At 40.9% G+C, this 19,872-nt stretch overlaps 1 protein-coding gene across 5 annotated transcripts in view; it reads right to left on the bottom strand.

Annotated features, from left to right (window-relative positions):
• The window catches only part of rnf111 (ring finger protein 111), a 32,897-nt gene that overhangs the window by 4,591 nt on the left and 8,434 nt on the right, over nt 1–19,872 (bottom strand). For 4 of the 5 annotated variants that reach the window (XM_086287216.1, XM_086287237.1, XM_086287228.1 and 1 more), the window contains 9 exons: nt 17,281–17,413; nt 9,489–9,643; nt 7,460–7,657; nt 6,876–7,252; nt 4,757–5,009; nt 3,096–3,402; nt 2,894–3,019; nt 2,461–2,569; nt 1,865–1,945 (listed from right to left, as the gene is read on the bottom strand). In XM_086287216.1, the coding sequence (XP_086143342.1) occupies nt 1,865–1,945; nt 2,461–2,569; nt 2,894–3,019; nt 3,096–3,402; nt 4,757–5,009; nt 6,876–7,252; nt 7,460–7,657; nt 9,489–9,643; nt 17,281–17,413 (1,739 nt within the window). The remainder of the gene's footprint in view (nt 1–1,864; nt 1,946–2,460; nt 2,570–2,893; nt 3,020–3,095; nt 3,403–4,756; nt 5,010–6,875; nt 7,253–7,459; nt 7,658–9,488; nt 9,644–17,280; nt 17,414–19,872) is intronic. The other variant, XM_086287245.1, reaches the window with a different exon arrangement.

The following is a 19,872-nucleotide window of genomic DNA, read 5'->3' as shown; positions in this document are numbered from 1 at the left end:
CAGGTTAAAGGTTGCTCATGAACATTTGGCCACACCGAGCTCAGAGGTCAATTCACCATTTTGAGACTGTGAGTTGGGGTTGCAGTGTGAGAAGCTCAAAACGGGAACTATTTTCTTTCTATTAAACCACATTCACCACCAAAGACGACGTGTACCGAGCTAACGTTACAGCTCGTTGTGAAGACGAGGGTTACAGCTACAGTTATGAAGACGCTATTGATCTTTACATCCTACCCCGATGTCACAAGTATGAACCTGCCAAAGTTAGACGCACTCCTTTTTCTTGCGGTGATGTGGTTGATGGGTACAGTTTTCTTCAGCAGAAAGAAAACAATTCCTATATGAAAAAATGCCAACGTTTGTGGAATTTTCTGAGCAATCATGTGATGATTGCGTGGACATGACGCCACTGGTGAATTTTTCAAATGTACTTATTTGGTGTTTCAGGCCAAATAAGGCAACTGGGATTGAGTTCCTTTTATCTTCAATAGGAGGGAAACATTTTAGATAACACTGCAAAACTCAGACTAAAATAATCTGCAGTGAGGTCCATAATTTGTTGCACAACGAAGTGGTTTTTGTAATTTAGCTGCTAAGATTGGATTTTAAAAATCAAACAATCAATATGCCACTGATATGTAGACTTCAACCTTTAAGCTGAGGGGTTTTATGATCATTTTAGATGAACCGTTTAAGAATTACAGCAAATTTTATACCAGCTGGTTTGGTCACTTCTAAAGTTCCTTACACCAATGTGGTCCAGTCTTAAATAGAATGAATTCTCTGACCACCTCAACAACCCCAAAAGATCACAGATAGCATTACCGTCTATAATCAACAGATGCTTTCATGAATATAAATACATGTAGGGTTTGGAACAAAGTGCAAACCACTGGTTACAGGAAGAACAGATCAGAAAACACTGCTTATAGAGTTCTGGGGAGAGAAAAAAACTTGTGTACACGTGTATATATAAATATATATGGACAAGACGAAACAAACGAAAATTAACTTGTACTATGGGTAACGATCAAACTACATCATCTGTCAAACCTGAGGCAATGTTATGACACGGGCAAATATAGCTGCCAATGGAACCGGGTTACCAACGATGTGACTGCTGATAAAAGCAGCAGAATTGTGAAGTACAGGGCAACACATTCTGCTCAGATTAAGACAAATGCTACCAAGCTAATCAGATAAAAAAAACATATTTATCAACGTGTCAGAGCACTCCTTACATTGTGGTACATCTTATCTCCTGACAAACACTGAAGGTGGCAGCAATAAAGGGCTGGTAGACTGTCTCAAATTAACCAACAAGGCATTTGATGATGTCCACAAGTTCATTCAGGAATTGAAAACTAATGAATATAAATTTATGTTATTTCATCAAAAAACAAATTTTCAGATGCTGAAAATGTGGGACAATCACAAACTGTGATGCCGTTTGATTTAAAATCCACTGTGGTGGTGTAAAGAGGCAAAACTACAACACTTAAGGACCTAGATGTAGATGTGCAACAGGCCTCAGTGAATCTGATTTTGGTTAATCTGTCTCTTTAATAACCCTGCACTGTTTATTAAACGCTAAAAACTTTCCTTGCACAAACTTCCACTAAAACACCGTCTCCCTTCTTTTTCCTGCGACAGCAGCATTCATCCGATTCCAGCGTGCATTTTCAATAAAAACAAACCAACACTGACGCCATGACAGGATCACAATAATGCTGAGTCATGCGGAGATGAGTCAAGCCATTTTAAAATTTATAGTAACAGACAACCGTGATGAACGAAACAGTAACTCGTACTCGTGTTTTGACCCAACTGTCCTCAGGCTTATACATTTACAAACAGTACTCACCTCATAATTTCTTCCGAAGCCAGTAATTCTAGATGAGATGTACCTAATGTGCGGGTAGGTCACTTCAGATATGCCAGTGTGCTGCAGGGGAGGAAGTTTCATTAAGTTTAGCCTTAAAATACAAGGAATGCAGTCAGTCACACTGTAATGTGGTCCATGAAGGGTGTTGTGTCAGCTTAGCTTTATTAAAAATAAACAAAACCAACATGTGCTGCTGCCATTTCTAAAACTGAAGCCAAGTTTCAACAAAATAATGTAATTAATTAAAAACTTCTGAAAATGCAGGCACTGCATATGTGTAATGATAAAGGTCACAGATGATAGATTCCTTAATATAATAATAACATCACAACTGTCAGCTATATTTGCGCAGGATGAGAGTCGAGGATTTTTTTGGATTTGTTGAGTGTGCACTCGAAATGGTTGATGAGCCACTATTAATTGCTAATGAATTATTCATGGGTTCACTAAACCATCCTTGAAATAACTGATGTTATAAATAAGGAGCAAACTCCATTAATCGCAGCCAAACTCCATATAAAAGTGATTCATTTTCATGTATGCTAATGGATGCCTGTGTGCTGAGGGTTTCTCACCATGAAGGGGATGGGGAAGTGGTGCAGTCTTGGGGGAGGGTGGTAGTGTGGCAGGTGGGAGTGCAGGTGCCCTGAAGGGAACGGGGCTACGGCTTCGATGCCGAGCTCCCTGTTGACACAAGGCGGTGAGTCATTATTACATCAAACCACATCAATCCAAATAATCATGTAAGTGCAGTCACATTAAATATCTATAATACTGTTTCTAAAGGGTACTTCACTTCATGGGCATTCAGTTTATTTAACATAGAAAAATAACTTCAGTTTGTGACATGATAGGAAAGACTAAAAAAAATAAATAAGTTGTGACACTGAGATGGGTCTCCATGTTTCTTCTTTGCTTTCTTTTTGGTAGTTATGAAATCTAGGAATCACTGGATTAGCTAGTATGAAACTTACACATTACACACATTACACTCCTGATGATACTGACCATGCTGTTCTCTGCTCAGGCTGGCGAGGATGGGAAGACATAGTTTGTGGCACATGAATGTGGTGCCCATGGCCGTAGTTGGGGTGCATTCTGTGGGGGTGTGGAGGAGGACGCTCGTGTGCTCGTCTGGAAAGACAGGAAAATACATGTTCAGCAAAGAAAAGCCATCAATTATGTAAGTTTAGCCTGCACTGGTACTCACGTGGGGTGCTGCATCATCCTGCGCCTCTGAACCTCCATCCTATACATGTGCGGCAGCGTCTGGTGGTCCGCAGGGAGATGTTGGGCCAGCTGGGCACTTGAATTAGTGAGGTGGTGGGTGGACAGAGACGGGGGAGGGGCGGGCGGCACGGCGTGGCCTGGCGGGTGGGATGACAGAGGTGCATGAAAGGTGTGGGGAATGAGAAATTCACCTTGTGCTGGGGTCTGAGGTGTAAGCTGGGGGTTCCCATGGGAATGAGGACAGGCGGAAGAGGACTGATGATGCAGTGAACGTGTTAGAGGGCCATCTGGGTTTGACAAGAGATAAAGGGGAAAAGTTAAGACTGTCAAATTATGCAAGGATCTTCGTGTTAAAAAAAAAAAAGAACAAATAAATGCAGATATCTTCCGTTTCCAACCTACTCCAATCACAAGTCTAATAGTTGATGGAAAATTATCACTTTAAAATAAAATTATATATACCCAGTATGGCAGAAAGGTTCAGCTTCTCATCTGTCTAAAACAAGATATTTAGCTCCCTACAGTTTTCTTATCGGCTCGCCCTCAAAATCAGTTTGAATACGAGGTTGCTATGGAGCTACTGCGCTCGCAACCAGCAAAGGACATCCCGTGTCTATGACCTATCAAGCCAAGGGACTAAAACCTTTTTAAAGTCAACTATTTAAAACATTGTGAGGCCTGAGCCTTGGACTCATGGGATTTACTTGTTCACATGCTGACCTCACCATTTGAAACTTTTGCTATGTTTAATACAAGCACCAGTTATCCATCCACTTTCTGCCACTCAAGCAGGTCCAGATTGCAGGGTCAGCAGTCTAAGATGAGACACCCAGCCCTCCCTCAGCCCAGCCCTCCCCCAGTTCTTGTGGTGTGGGTGGAGACCAAGACATTCCCAAGTTAGCTGAGATATGAAATCTCTCTAGCATTTCCTTGGTCTGCCCCCAGGCCTCCGTCATTTGAAAGGTCAAATACCTGGACCAAGTGGCTCCTTTCTGTGTGGAGGAGTAGCTGCTCTAATCTGAGCTCCTCACCCTATCACTAAAAAGAAATCCATACAATTTGGAGTAGATCATTTCCACTGCTTACATCTTATATCTCATTCTTTCAGTCACTACCCAGAGCTACCTATAGGTGAGAATAAGAACGACCCCTGAACTGACGGTTCTGTCTCTTTACTATAAAAGACTGGTATAGCATTAGGATTGTTTTAACAGTACATTTTAGAATATTATATATGACAGAAAATAAGAAAAAACCCATTATAGGTCCTCTTGGGGCCTTGCCCGTTTCCTGTTTTGAATTTGAATTTGTTAATATTTGTCCACACTGCACTGAAACAGGGAGGGTGGACAAGTAAGGGAAAGGTAAGGAGAGGCACCAGTGACTCTAAATTTTCACGACATCCCCACCAAGAATCCTCATCGCATTGCTTCAGACTAACCAGATACTGGAAAATTCTGAGTAGCAAATTAAGTTTCTCAGCACTGAGCACATTAACCTGTTAGCCAGCACTAGTGTCTGTGAGCGAGCATTGGTTAGTATTATTGCATTGCAAATCTGTTTTCATAGGCAGCAGCAAACATTCAAAATGCATTTTCAAAAGTTTAAAAAGTCTGATGTAATGTACTGCGTTGTACTCACAAGTTGGGTGCATGTAATGTCTGCAGGGCTGGGGCTGTGTTTGCGGCTGGGGCTGAGCCACCATAGGGGAGTTGAATGAGTCCACCACACTTGGCTGACTGGGCCCAGGGGTGGGCTGGGAAACATAAGCAGGGGGCCGTGAGGTGGAACCTGGGCAGCAAGGGTCAAAGGCTGAAGTGCTGCCATGGAAACTCGCCCCGCTGTTTCCACTGCTCCGAACGCTGCTGTTGCTCAGGTCCACTGGCAAAGTTTGCTATGAAAGGAAGACAGACATTTCAGAAAGAATTGGGACCAAATCTGCAGAACACTGAGCTCGTCTTTCTGAGTGAAAAAAAAAAACCCATCAGGAACCTCTACTTAGTTTTTTCTCCCTCAGTCTCTAACTACAGTGCTGTGAGGAAGTGTTTGAATCCTTAATGACTTCTTTTTTCACATTTTTGTCACACATGTCAATGAAACTTCATTTAAGACAAAGACAAATCAAGTAAATACAAAAAGCAGTTTATAAGATGGTGATTTTGTAGCAAAAGAAATTGCCCCCTAAATCTAATAACTGGTTGTGCCACTCTTAACAGCAACAATTGCCATAAAGTGCTTGCAGCAACTGGCACAGAGTCTTTCAGATCGCCGTGAAGGAACTTTGGTCCGCTCTTCTTTGCAGAATTGTTTTAATTCGGCCACACTGGAGGGTTTTCGTGCATGAACAGTCTGTTTAAGGTCACGCCACAACATCTGAATCAGATTTACGTCCACTCTTTGAGTGGGCCATTCCAAAACCTTCATTTTGTTTTTGTTTCTTCAGCCATTCAGAGGTGGAGTTGCTGGTGTGTTTCTGATCATTATTATGTGTGTTGTTTTTGGTCAGCAGTGGTTTTGCCTTGGAATCCTCACATAAATGCCATTTTTTAACAACTCTCCTTCTTATTGCTGAATCATGAACTCTGACCTTAACTGAAACAAGTGAGGCCCGCAGTTCTAGTTGATTCCAGGGAAGGTTCACCACTGTTCCAAATTTTCTACACGTGTGGACTCAAGTGAACCCTCACTGTAGTTTACTTGAGTCGCAAAGCCTTAAAAATGTCTCTGTAACCCTTTCCAGGCTGAGAGATGTAAATGTAAATCATATGTTCTTGAGATGCTTTGGCGTGACCTTAAACAGGCCGTTCATGCTGGAAAACTCTCCATCGTGGCTGAATTAAAACAAACGGGCCAAAATTCACACCAATGTGAAACACTCACTTCCAGTTATCACAAATACTTGATTGCAATTCTTGCTGCCAATGGTGGCATAACCAGTTATTAGGGTTGAGGGGCAATACGTTTTTTACACGGGGTCACACCTGAAAAGCATTTTATGGACATAAAATGATGATAAACAAAAATTCTGTATTGACTTATTTTTGAGAAGTACTAAAATGTGTTTGAGGATCCGAAGCATAAAACAGACACAAGACAAATATGCAAAATGAAACAAAACGACTAACAAATCAGAAAGGGGGCAAGTAGTTTTTCGCAGCACTGTAAATAAAACATTAATGATCACATTCACTGATTGATTCCAAATGCATCATGAAGCTTTGACAAAAACAGGCTCAGAAGTTGTCGTGGAATAAAATAATAACAAAAAATCCTCTCACTTCATTCACCCTGCACTCTACTGAAGGTTATGGATACTGTAGGGATATAACGAGTCCTCATGACAGAGTGAGTACAGCTGTTCTGTGTTTCCAAACACCTGTCAGATAATCTCAATAAATGCCTGGAATGAGGCAAAGAATGAAGCAACAATGAAGGTAGCTAAAAGCCTCTAACCTGACTACTGTAACTCCCCATTACTCAGACTACATCATTGCTCTTCAACATAAGGGTGATTCAGTATTTGGGGCAGTTCTTTGCTGACAATATACATTTGGATAAATATTTAACTTAATAAATTATTTTTTCCTTAGCTCTGATCTTCCCTTAGCTCCACTTAAAATATCTCTGGGGTGCCAGGATTTCTTCATGCAAGAAAATAAACCTTAGTGGTCACGAAAACCTGGTTTGTGTGGAATCAGCGTATGCTTATACTGCCTCGCTAACAGCTATGAATCAATAAATATTGTACAAACAGCCATACTTGGTCATGGTAGTGGGCTGCGTTGCTGCTACTACTGCTGTTGCTGCTGCTGCTGACTCCGGCGCAGGGGGCGGGCAGAGCACTGGGTCGCACCACGGGGCATATCGGCTCCGGAAAAAGCATGGTGCCTGGGGGCTGCGGTGCTGGGTGGTGGGCATGATGGAGAAAGTGTTGAGTGTTGCTGTGGCTGTGCTGAGAGCTGCTGGTCTGCTGAGGGGACGACGCCTGCAAGCAACTTGGATGGGAGTGGCTCAGGGGCAGGTGACCAGGGGAGGGGCCTCCGCATGGTGAGTGCTGCTGACAACAGGATGGGAGCCTAGGCATGGCCACGCCTGCATTTTCTCCTGTTGTACCTGACAAACCTGGTCTGTTGTCATCTGATGAGAGAAAGATATATGAGAATTATTTTTCTTTTTAAAAATGCTTTTACAGGGCAGACAATATCACAGAGGACCACACAATACAGACTAATTAGAAATTGGCCACTAAAAAGAATTGATTTTTTAAACACAAGATGTCTCCAGACAACAGTTGAAAAGAAACTGCCTGCTGCAGCAATGTCAACATGCTGTGTCCTGTCTTACCCTCTGGACCTGTGCGAGCAGAGCCACTTGGCCTCTGTGTGTGCATACTTTCAGGTGTTGAACCTGGGCAGCTAGTGGAAGGGCCTGGGGCATCATTGAGCTCTGAGGTAGAGGCTTGATGGGATGATGATGATGATGAGGACGACCTGACTGTTTGAGGCTGAATCCCGCCAGAGGTTGTTGGCACAACTGAGAGATCTGTGGATTAAAAAAAAAACAAAATCAAATGGTAATCAGAAAAGATTATGTCACCAGAATAAAAACCAGCTGACTTTTGTCAGTTGAGTTATTGATCAGAAGTAGGGTGGGAATCGGGAAGTTCAGTTCCTTGGAAGTGTTAGCCTGCTTGCCTATCAATCCCCTTTATCGACTTCACTTGTGCTACAATCAGCTGATTTCAGTTTGCAGGAGGACGAAGATAGTGGCACAGTCTACAGTGTGGTTATGACATTACTTTTATTTTTATTACACAAAAGCATGAGAGCGCAAAGTGCAAAATCCATCCATTACAGAAACAAATGAATTAGACTTGTAACAGAACTTTGGCTCTTTGCAAGCAACTCCACAGGCAGTATGCTAATGCTAAGTTAGCTAGAACACAGACTGATGATAAAGCTGAGTGAATGCCCAGCAGCCAGACCGTGTACTTTAACAGGTAACAAGCAGATGAGGAGTTGGGCTGCTGTGGCGATTTATTTTGTGCTGTCGGCTTTGTGTAAATAATAAGAGAAATATCATATGTGTGTCCTCATTAGGATAGGGATTCGTGTTGGTGTGTGGAACCTATAGGTTTATATTGTTAACTGGTAATTGTCAGACGGTCTGTTTCAGGTCATTTTATAGAAAAATGTGAAAGTAATGTTAACGAATAGTAGTAATAATTAATTACTCCAAGGATAAAGACATTAAGTAATGTACAGCATTACGTTTAAGACAAGTGTTCTGTGTAATAGGTAATAATTACTTTTTTGAGTAATGAGCCCAATAATGATCACAACAAAGAGGGGAAACACCTCCAGCGTGCAACATTTGACCACACAGCACGCTATTAATTTCTAGGAATGCAATGTCTTTGATATGCTGCTTAGAAATCTTGGCCACTCTCAAAGCAGAGCCAGAGAGAACTTGATGAGAATCGATAAGGAATCGAATCAATAACTGATATCGATTATGGAATCGGAATCGCTTATTTCTTATCGATTCCCAAGCACGATTATGTGTGGAGGAGACACTGTGGTATTTGTGCACACTGGTAATGTCTGCCATACCATAGTGTCTGCAGAGGCTTAGCAGCCAAGTAGAAGAGCAGACCTTATTAGCATTCCAGTGTGTAAATACCATCTGCTTTTCATATTCACAAATTAATTTCCCCTCTTTCTCCTAAGAAATGCAAATGCTCTAATACTGCGTGAGGCACCATTTTGCTACCCATCACAGGCGCAGGCTGATACAGAGAATGACATCCAGGCTAAGAGACAAATACCAATACAAAGCAATGTAACAGAAAATAAAGTGCGAGATACGAATACACTGAAAAGAAATGCAACCTTACTGGTTTAGGTTAATGTTGTCAAGGAACCATACAAAGCTGAGTATGAACTAGAATGACACTAAAATTTAAGTCAATTTAATAAATAATTAGCCAATTCTGTTACTAATTGTACGTTTTTTGGTAAAATATCGCTTTTGGTTCCACTCAACATTAGATCTTTGTCTGCTTACTTTACATCTCATATCTAAATTTAAAACACTCCAGAGATGTGCATGTGGCTTAAATTAAAGTTCTGTAACAACTTGACAATTAAATCCAGTATTTTTGAGTATTTTTAAGTTTAATTTTAAATGTTTTTTCCTTGTATATATTTTAGTCTTAGTTTTATCTTTCACAGTTGTAGACTGTGACAAATAAGTTACTACAACTCTCGCACAGCTTGCATGAAAAGTACATTAGCTGAGTCAGTAAGACCCAAGTTAAAACATCGCTTAGTAATCTTTTAACCAGGCTTTGTTGAAACGAGTTCTGTGTTACCATCTTCATCAACCGTGAGGTCCACCACCTCCCCAGCATTCTGCCGCAGCGGTTGGATAACAGTGGAGAGCCTGTGACGTCCACGTGGCTCCTGGAGGCGATTCTGGGAGCAACTATTACCCCACATTCGGCCAAGACCCCCCACTGAGCGTGACCTGCAGAAAATAGACACATTGAAAAAAGGGGAGAAAGAAAAAGAGACTGTTACAACATGCTGGAGTTCAGGACCACCGGGACTATTCTCACAGCTCACTGAAGCATTTGCTTTACAAGAGCCAGACCAGTTCATTTCCAGGCCAGCAGATGCTGCTGCTGCAAAAGTGGATGAGGAAGTAAAAGTGAGCAGATCTGACAGAAGGACTTTGTGTAATGGCTTGTTTTGCTGCAGCATCTAAAACAGTGCATGGTAGGCTAGGGATGTGTGTGACTAGTCAGTGATACGTTTAAATGTTAGTACTCTGCTAATATAAATAATGGTCAATGCCTTTTAACTGCTAAGCAACCATCCACCACTAGTTAGCAACAGCCCCTATGACTCTGTGGCAGTAAGCTGTAAATGAGCATGCTGGAAAGTAAAACAGATGACAAGCCCTGCAACCAGCGCAGTTCTGTTATACTTTGATCTGCAGCCTGTGGTGGCGTAAAGTGGCATATCACCACCAGAGCAACACAGAACCACAGTCTGCACACGTGTGTGGACCTGCAGAGAAAGAATTACAGCTGGTGCTGCTAAGATAAGCCACACTTGACAAACTAGTCTCCTGTCTTTGTAAAATATTTAACATCATCCATTAGGTTGTGTAGTTTTGCATTCTTTTTTTGTTCTGCACTAATTGTTTTGTTTGAAACTTTAATAATTTACTTAGTAAATTAGTCGCTAAATAAAAAAAACCCAAAAAACAAAAACAATACAAAAAATGGACTTTTAGAATCTGCAGACTTGTTCTGCAATCAGCCTTGCATCTAAATATTCCCATCGTCTCCAACCACCTTTCGTTTTCCTTGAATTAAGTCAAACGCTGTGCTGCTCTTGCCCCACCTTTAGCCCATTTTCTTATCTTTCTTTTAATTTTCTCTCTCCAAGGCTCCGGTCGCTCTACCCCATGGCCTCTGAGACTCAAGTGAGAGGCCAGGGAGTAGCCACATTTCCCTCCACAGCACTGTAAACCTAGGTGATCAGAGGGAGGAGGGCATGACCTCAAGGGACAAGAGTCAAGAGACTAAATGGGAGTGCCGTAAAGCTTGATGCCATGGAGCTCTGCAGCTAGGGAATTTCACTGTGGCTAAATGAGAGATTAAAAACAGGAATACAGAGCAGCAGAGGGAAGGAAGCAACAGCACAGTCTCAGTAACCCTGATGTGACCAGCTCAGAGATTCCTACTGATTGATACATATACATCAGACATCAATATGTTACTGATTAAGTCATTGTTAGATTGACCCTTTTCCTTTTTTTTTAACCCATTTTAAGGAGCAAACTGGGGGCAAAAACTTGACTTCTGCCTGGCTTCACAAATGAGTCAATCCTCAGAGACTCAGATGTTAAAACGCTGAGCTTCAGCCATTAAATAAACTTGTTTACAGTCTGGTACAAAAATAGATTTGCTCTCTATTGATAAATTTGCCCTTTGTGGCAAATGGCATCTAGGGGTGAGGCCACTTGTTGTCTACTATGTTTCACTCTGGCCAATTCAAATCACTGAACTGAACCTCTGGGCCACATTTGTGGTGTTGGTGACTTTATGAAAAAGCATTTTTTAAATGGAATTATTTGACACATAGCATGGCTTACAGTGAGTTAGAACCATCTTAATGAGTCAGTGGCTCTGTTTTTGGTTAAATCTGGTATTTCCTTAATCTGCTTACCAGGCACTAACTAGCAGGTAAATGTGTCTGTGTGATACCAACACAGAGTTTATGCACACAGCTTGCTAACAATACTAGCTATGATTAGCTCGTAACTTAGCACCTCACTCTCTTAAGTCTTAATGTGTTCAAGTCTGGCTCCAAATAAAGCATGGTGAGAACCAAAAGCTTACACAGGCAGAGTCCAGAAATCAGTGTGTGAAGTCTTTTGTATACAGAGTATCCTCCTGAAAAAGTGGCGCAATCTCATCACGTTACTATGAAAGAACTTTTCTGCAGCCTGAATATTGAACTGCTAACTGTTGGAATGCATCCATATTAGTTGCCAAGGGAATTCGTCATTGCTGTTTGAATAAACACTGACTGGAATCTGCTATTGGCTGATGCAGAGTTCATCCAAATCGCTGTGGCAATGAATAATGGTCACCCTGGACATACTGCGGAACACTTTGTACAACATCTGTTTGAGCTCAGGATGTATGCAGAACACAATGCAAAGACCTGCATCCTCATATTTAGATTTTATGGTATTCAGCTCTTCATTTTTTGCATTTTCGTTTTAACCGAGTCCCATTTTGAACATCAGTTTTAACCCTAGAAGCTTTTTTAATCTGGTATGTTTTGGCTACTGGAACACACTAATTTTCTAACTTTTGGGGAAATTAAATTATTTCTCATGTTTTCCTTTTAACACAGAGAAAACAGAGAGAGATCACATGAATTGGAGGTCTTTGCTGTAAACGTCCCAAAATCTTTCTCTTTGTTTTAGCCAAATGACGTACTTGTGACTTCTAAGGGTATTTCCCTGATCTTGTCCGAGCAGATTACAAAACCAAATAGAAACTAGAACAACTGAGTAGAATAGGAAGAATGGACTTACTCACACCAAAGAAAGAAGTGAGCAAATACTGCAATCTTTTTTTCCTTTTACCTTGTTAAGTCATTGTCACGAATGAGGTTTTGTTTTGTATTTTAAAAATAATAATAGGATTTACCACTCTGGGATCACCGGAAGAAATATTAAGACAGACTTGAGTCCAATGAACACTCATGGTGAGCCCTGAAAGCTGGTGAAATAACCAAACTACCAAATACCTTAAACCTATGGAAGTGTTACTGATGAAAACTAATGTTATTTAAAAAGCAAAAGTGTTTACTGCACTGTATAAAGTTAACTAGTAAATAAAAAGCATTATTATTCCTCATTTCACTTTTAGTGCCTGCATGATTTACTTTAATACTTTAAAGATGAATATGTAACGTTTTGAACTGGCTAACTAAGAAACAAACTAATTAAGAGATGGCTTTGATTTCATTGCTTAAATGTAACAGAGCAAACGCTTTGTGCTGAGGGGGATTCCCACTAGCTCATACTGTCCTCATCCAAATCAGCTTCCTCTGGGACGTACTGCACAATGCAACAATAGAGGAGGAAGCTTATTAAACTTCATACTTCACACATTGCTAACAAACACTTGTTCCTCACCACTGAACACACAGCAGTGAGGGTGGCATCTGTGGGTGGAGGGAGTGGGAGTGGAGGTGAGGGGAGGGGTGTACATGGTGGTTGTACTGGGGTCTAATTGGCCAGCATCCTCAGCTCAGGGTTGATCCCAAGGAGCAGGGCTTGCCACTAGGGATGGGCTCCTAATTAAGCAGCCCTGGGATTATTTTGTAAATATCTGTTTACCACTATGACCCCTTGAGTGTGGCAGCAAAGAGCAAAACAGTACATTGTAAATATGAACACTGTGGGAATGGGTGGCTTGGCAATGTCGAGGCTGTGCCAAACCAAAGTGTTGAGAGACACAAACCCCAGGGAGCTGAGGTTCTGTGCACTGCGGCAATGTAAACTGCTGGGACTGATGCTATGGGCAGCTAAGGCTGGGAGGTTGGGAGTTTAAAGGTTGGGAGGGGATCATACAAGGCCAACAGCACTGTGTAAGAGAGAATAAACAATGTGAGGCATTAAGCTTTGCCCTGACAGCAGTATTGGCTGTGTATTCATAATTTAGGCCTTCCAACTCTAAACACAGAGTAGAAAACTTTCAGGAATCCTGCAGAAAAATGTAGCACGCACATAATGCTCACAGAGAGTCTCGTGATATTCACTGCCCTAATATGCATATACTGAGCTGATTAGCAGAATCAGGGCAGGGACTCATCAAGGGCTTTTTTTTTTTTTTTTTAAATTGATCCATGTCAGCTACATAATCCTTGTTTATTGTAACTCACTGTGCTCTGGGTGAACCAGCTGCCAAACGCAGCCCACAGTGCACTGCTAAAACACTGGAATTTTCTCCTGACGCACGGCTTTACAGGCGAGTCAACTGCATGAACGAATAAATAACTGCCAGCCGTTCAAATTCATGATGAGAACACTGACAGCAAGTCAAATGACCAATCTGAGAGGCAGTGGGTTAAAAATGGAAACACTTTACTTAATTTTTTTAGCGTTTTTTCCCCACTTATGTCAAAAGTGCTGCTGTTGGTTTAAACCTGAATTTGGAGTGCCACATTTTGCACAAGCTGGGAGTGAAGAGAGGCTGTCCAACCCTGTATGGTTTTACTTATCAGGCTATTTATTATGTTATCTTCAGCTTTTACACTGCATTCCAGTCTTTTTGACTGGTTTTGGCTGCTCTAAGACTGTTTCTCTCCGTTTTCAGAATAAAAAGTATATCTATGTGTAGTGAGACTTAGGAAACCCACTCTTCTGCCTACAGAAGTTGTTTTCATGCAAATGCATCACACACAATTAAATAAATCACATCAGAAGCAGCCAATCACCCAAAATACCAAGAAAAAGTCACGATACAATATGTATGTGGGTTTTCATACTTCTGAATATCGTGCCTGTACTAATATAAACTGCATGTGAACATATAAATTAGACCACTGGCAGTGTGAACAAAGATTTCACTGCTCATTCTCCTGGCCTTTGATTCTCCGCCCTTCTGCTCTGCTGCTGCCCATCCCCCTTACAGCAGAGCTCATCTCTACATTCTCTAATGAGACAGGACATCTTTGAAAGTGAGGAAAACAGGCAGACAGGCCATGACATTGCAGGCTGGGTATACTCACTTCCAGGAACTATTTTTCATATATTACTGATAGACTAATGTGAAAGGTAGGAACAGGAAAAATATGGTTAAAGACAGAAAGCCAAAGGAGACAGATGGAGGTTAACACAGAGGGAGAGGTTTGTGAACTGAGCTGCATAATCGCCTGCATGAGGAGACAAGAAGTTATATGAGAAGAGAGAGAAAAGATTCATTGGGTGAGGAAAATGGAGGTGGGTGTAGTGGAATACAACTTCTCTAAACACACTGCTCTCAAATGTCTGTCTCTAACTAGCATCCATATCAAAAAGACTTGAGCATTATATACAGTGATATGGCAGCCATGATACCAATCAGGCTATGCAATGTATACAGTGTTTCCCTAAATACAGACTTTACTTGTGTGAGATGCCCAGGTATATCAAAAGTAGGATAAGTATATTCTGCATGTCATTTTAGCAGTTTCTTTATTAGTGAGTAATTCTGTTAGCTGGCACTGCTGTGGCGGTCCTTGATATCATTTAGCTGTCTCTCCAGAAAGTCTATTACGCAGTTGTGCACAGTCCAACCAGCCTTGTGCATGCCGTCGTTCTGCTGTGGAGAACCACTCTAAACAACAACAAAAAGGTACAGAACTGGTTCATGTGCTGCAATGCTGAGCCCAAGAGGCTGCAGAGCAAAACTAGGACTACAACTTTCTCCGTACGCACCAGAGGTTGGTAAAGTTGGACTCCATCCTCGGGATAAGGGACTCAGTGTGGAAGCAGCTAGTTATTGTTGTTATTCTTTGCCACAATATAGCACTACATCTACTCCATGGTAGTTTTAAGCTTACATAATAAACCTCTAGTGATGTTAAAAAAACAAGTCTGGAATACGTTCTGATGTATACATGTATACATGTATACATGAAACATGAATTTTAGAATTATTCTGTGATATGGGATCATTATTCACATTGGTTATATATAGTTTTACAATTTTAGTAGCATATAAAAAAGCGGCATGTCAAAGTGACTTTTTTTTGTCCCTGCCACTTAAATCATTCGTGGTGTAACAAGTTAACTATATTTAACTATAAACCTTTAGTCACGCATCTGGTTGACCTCACATTGTGCTTGACATATCTAGAAAGATTTAAATGGCAGAGGCACAGCGTAGGTGGCTTCAGGGTGATGTGGGTTTACAGCTATAAACATGTAGGCATGCAGCTCTACTAGGACTGGTTTCTCTGTTCAATGTAAGCAGAGCTATGGAATCCATGAGCAAAACAAATCAACTAAAGCACTACACACCCCCATCCTACAACTTCTCTTTAAGCAAGCAATGACCAACCTGCACTTACTCCTTTTTCTAGTTCTGTCAAAATGGCTACACCCACACTAACAAAACCAGCCGTCTAGCGCTTGGTTTAAGTCTTATAAGGCATTTTAAACTATCCTTACTGCACATTATCACAGATCAACCCTTAAAATAAAAGGTCTAAGCGAGCAAAGTGCTGAAGCTGGAGCTAACAGTGTCTTAGCTATTCCAGTAAATTTAAGAGGAAAGCCATGTCCTGATACAAAGCAATTCCCCTTTGCTCTGCAGCTGATGTCTGGTAAAGATTTCACAGTGGTTAGGCTACATCACACAGAACTAGATAAGTTGTTACCCTCCTGGTAACCCCACCCCAGATGCTAGAGAAAAATGTGCATTTCCTAACTGGATGGCAAGTGAGTTGCCGGCTGTCACTATGTGAAAACAGTTGCAAAGAGGACCCTACTGCACCAAAGATCTTATTTGGTTAATAGCAGACTGCAATGGTCACCCTTAGTTTGAATGGAAGATGCTCTTCTCTTGATGAGTTAAAATTGACCCACTGAGCTAAAACTGGATAAAAATGCAAAGCAAAATAGAAAAAAAAAAGATTTACCATATTGTGACAAACAACATGTTTCAAAATGCGCAGTTTCTACAAATGGTCTCTTTTCAGTTTGTGTTGCACTTCTCATAGTTTCACGAACACTTGGAAGGGGTTTGCAGGTGTTTGTAGACAAGATTGTTTCTTCCATGCAAACTACAGTCGAGTGCAGCAACCTGCTAATGACCAAAGCAACAGTAAGGTGGTTTTCAGTGCAGCACTGTGTACCTCTTTGTGATCAGTTTCTAGTTTCAGTTTTCACTAGTGACTTCTTGCCAATTGTCACAGAAGAAACAATTTTCTCTGGTGACCAGTGGTTACTGGGCGTCACTGGCAGATCTCTAGGACTGCATGAATGAAGCTTTAGCATCTGCCACTAACCAGCAGGCATTCACATGGTATGCATATTTTTTTCCAGCAACCTGTGGATTGCCAGATAGTTGCCAACCAGTCTCTTAGCATTGGTGCCTCCCATCTAATGCATTTACCATTCCCTCATATGTCAATCAACAGAATCATTCACTCCCATAGGTAGTCATGTCAGTAGCTCGTGTCAAAGTTGAGGAGTTATTACCTAGTCTGCTAAAAGGTACGCTAAGGATGTAGCTTTGCCAGAAACTTTAGTATCTGCAGAAAGTCTCGCATTAATCTGCCACACTGACCCAAGTGGACACTTTGCATTGTTGTGAAAGCGTAATGCATAGCACTGGTATACAAAAACAGCATTAACAGCACATGCGTAAAAGTCTATTTTTGCAAGTTAAGAAAAGTCCTAACCCAACTTTCACAATACTGGGCTTGAGTTTTTGTTTGCTGATAAAAAAGCAAACTGTACTAACAGTTCAGACGCTTAGTCTGCATCCACCTAAAACCCTTAAGAATTCAAAATAGAATCAGGGTCAAATTAATTTCAGATCTTATTTTACTCTCACTAATTACTCAAAAAGCTGGGGTGCCTACCTGAACCCATCTCCAACTGTGACGATCTCTACCTCACTGTCCGTTGAGGTCACATTGATCTCCTCACTTGCAGGGACAGCAGGAGCGGGAGCTGGAGACGCCTCAATCACCACGACATCCTCGTCCAGAGCACCTGAATAAATCCATTACCAAAAGTTAGTGTAGTACTCCAGACTCCCTATAATACAATATTATCACAATATTTCACTCATGATGCATTATTATTTACATTTTTAACATATTGATTATTAGATCACAGTTATGTGCAAGCCTTCAACTTTCTCTGATGGTGATTGCAGTCAGTCCAGGTCAGAGTTCAACTGCTTGCAGAAAGGTTGCCTCCTATCATGCAATCTGTACCTTGCGATCAACACGCTCAAGCTCTGTGCAACCATTTAGACATCAAAAGCTGCAATCGGTCACAGAATGTTAAAAGATTCAATGCAATCACCAGGCAGATTTTCTTGTAGATGCAAGGATGTTGCTGTCCTACTTTTACTCATGTGACTGAGCCCTTAGCTAGCTTGATGAAGCTGACTCCTAGTTCACAGCAAAGTGTGTCCAATGTTGGATGTTTTTTCAGTTGAGTCAATAAAATGTATGTTTGCTCACCTAATGTTATCCCAGGATGTACGAGATGAGCCCTCTTTTTCATAGTATCCCCAGAGTAATTTAATGTATTTAAGAAAATATAGATATCATGTGTCCCTGCATTGATACAATACCACCATATGACAATACCATTGTATCAATTTCCCCCCCAGTTCTAATAAACTGACCAGATACTATCTGATAAATGCAAATATCATCTAACTACAATAAAACAAACAGCATAAACATGTCATAGTCCGAATTTTTATTAATCTCAGTTTTCTGCTTACCAGAATCAAGTTAAATATAAATAACTAGCTTAAAGCATACAAATAACCCAACCAATAAACCTTTGTGCTGAAATTGCTCAGTTCAGCAGCTCTGGGCAAGAGAGAAATGTAATCAATGCAACAGATCCCACTCTATCTCTACTTGCACTTAACACCATGGGACCTTAACACTAAGGTGCGTCTGCAAAGCGTTAATGGTTGCACTGACACATCAAAAGAAGGAAACCAGAAGATATTATTACATTATTTGTAAAGTAATCCATTTAAAAAAATACAATAAGCATTATGCAAACCCACAAATGTGTATTTATTTAATTTTACGATTTATATCTAATGTATGTGGTCAATTAATAACACTCAAGGGGTCCTGTGTGGGTGCATGTATTAATGCCACCCACATTATACTCAAGGAGCCCAGTGCATCATAGGCACTGATCAAACAGGTTAGTCATGGCAAACTAATTGGAGAGAACTGCATCATTCCTCTCAGCACTGCAAATGGAGGCAGTGCCGGTGCCATGGTAGGGTAATGACAGCAGTGTCCCCAAACATGAATTTATTTTAGGGTTAGCTCCAGACTTGAAACTATAAATTTGTCTCCACTAATGATGACGACAATACACAGTATAAGTCAGAGACATGATTATTTCTGCTTACAGTCCCATGCCTGTTTCTAATTATTATCACAATATCTCAGTGCAAGTCAGAGTTGCTGACTCATGCATTGGGTGTTTCAGTCAAACTTACAAGTTCTCTCCGACATGGTTGGCCTTCCACATAAATACCAAGGCAGGCTTACAGCGTATAGCACATTTAAACTGTAACACCTTATGATCTCTAAGGAATGAAATTCAGAAAGATTTGTAGAACAGAGCTTGTGGAAGCTGGTTAAGAGATTTTAAAATAACTTAAATTAATGCTTGCTTAATTTACTTAGTGCTAGAGTATATTTGTGCACTTTGTTTGCTTAGTTAAACCGTGTCTTTGTGCATATCACCAAGTGACTTGCCATGTTACTGAAGTCTAATTCCCCAGTGTGATTTCTATTCCTACTCTCTCATGAGAACTGCTGCTTAGCACCTTCTGCAAGTCTAGCTGCCTGGCACTCAGGTGAAGCCTTTATGTAGTCACAAAAACAACAAGTTGGTTGGGAACTGTAGCCAATATGTGCAATGTTTAATAAGATAAACAACACCTCGTATTACTATACCTTTTAAAAAAAAAACACAACACTGTAAGGACACATAATATGCTTGAGGCAATTTAGTTTGGCCAAGAGTCTGATCTGTGTTTAAACCAGTAATTTACCAGAATTTTTATTTGATTTTGTTAAAGAAATTCAATTAAGGTGTAAACTGCATTGAAACTGAATTGAAATTAAATTTGGCTGTGATATTGTTTTCCCATTTTAATACATCGTGTATGATTTAACTCTTTCCTCTCTACATCACACACCTACGTCAAACCCTGGACAAGAAAGGTTTCATCACTTGCCTCCTTGCTTTTCCCTGCTGTAAACAAATGCCTTGTTTTTCCTCAGAGACTCACTGTTTCTATGCAAAGGCTGCTGGCTCTACAGTGTTTGAGTTTTCTCCCACCTGTCTCCCACCACAAAGGCACAACAACTAACTTTCCATTCTCCCTTAGGGCCACAGCAGCAGAAATATCGCTCGGGCTAAACAGCTACATGAAAGAAACAATGAACGAAGGC

This window comes from Aulonocara sp. 'chitande type north' Nkhata Bay, linkage group LG1 (assembly GCF_057382095.1).
Source record: "Aulonocara sp. 'chitande type north' Nkhata Bay isolate Kocher_YH1m ecotype deep benthic linkage group LG1, A_spYH_male_GT1.1, whole genome shotgun sequence".
Lineage (NCBI taxonomy): Eukaryota > Metazoa > Chordata > Actinopteri > Cichliformes > Cichlidae > Aulonocara > Aulonocara sp. 'chitande type north' Nkhata Bay.
This window is presented reverse-complemented; position numbering and strand designations above follow the sequence as displayed.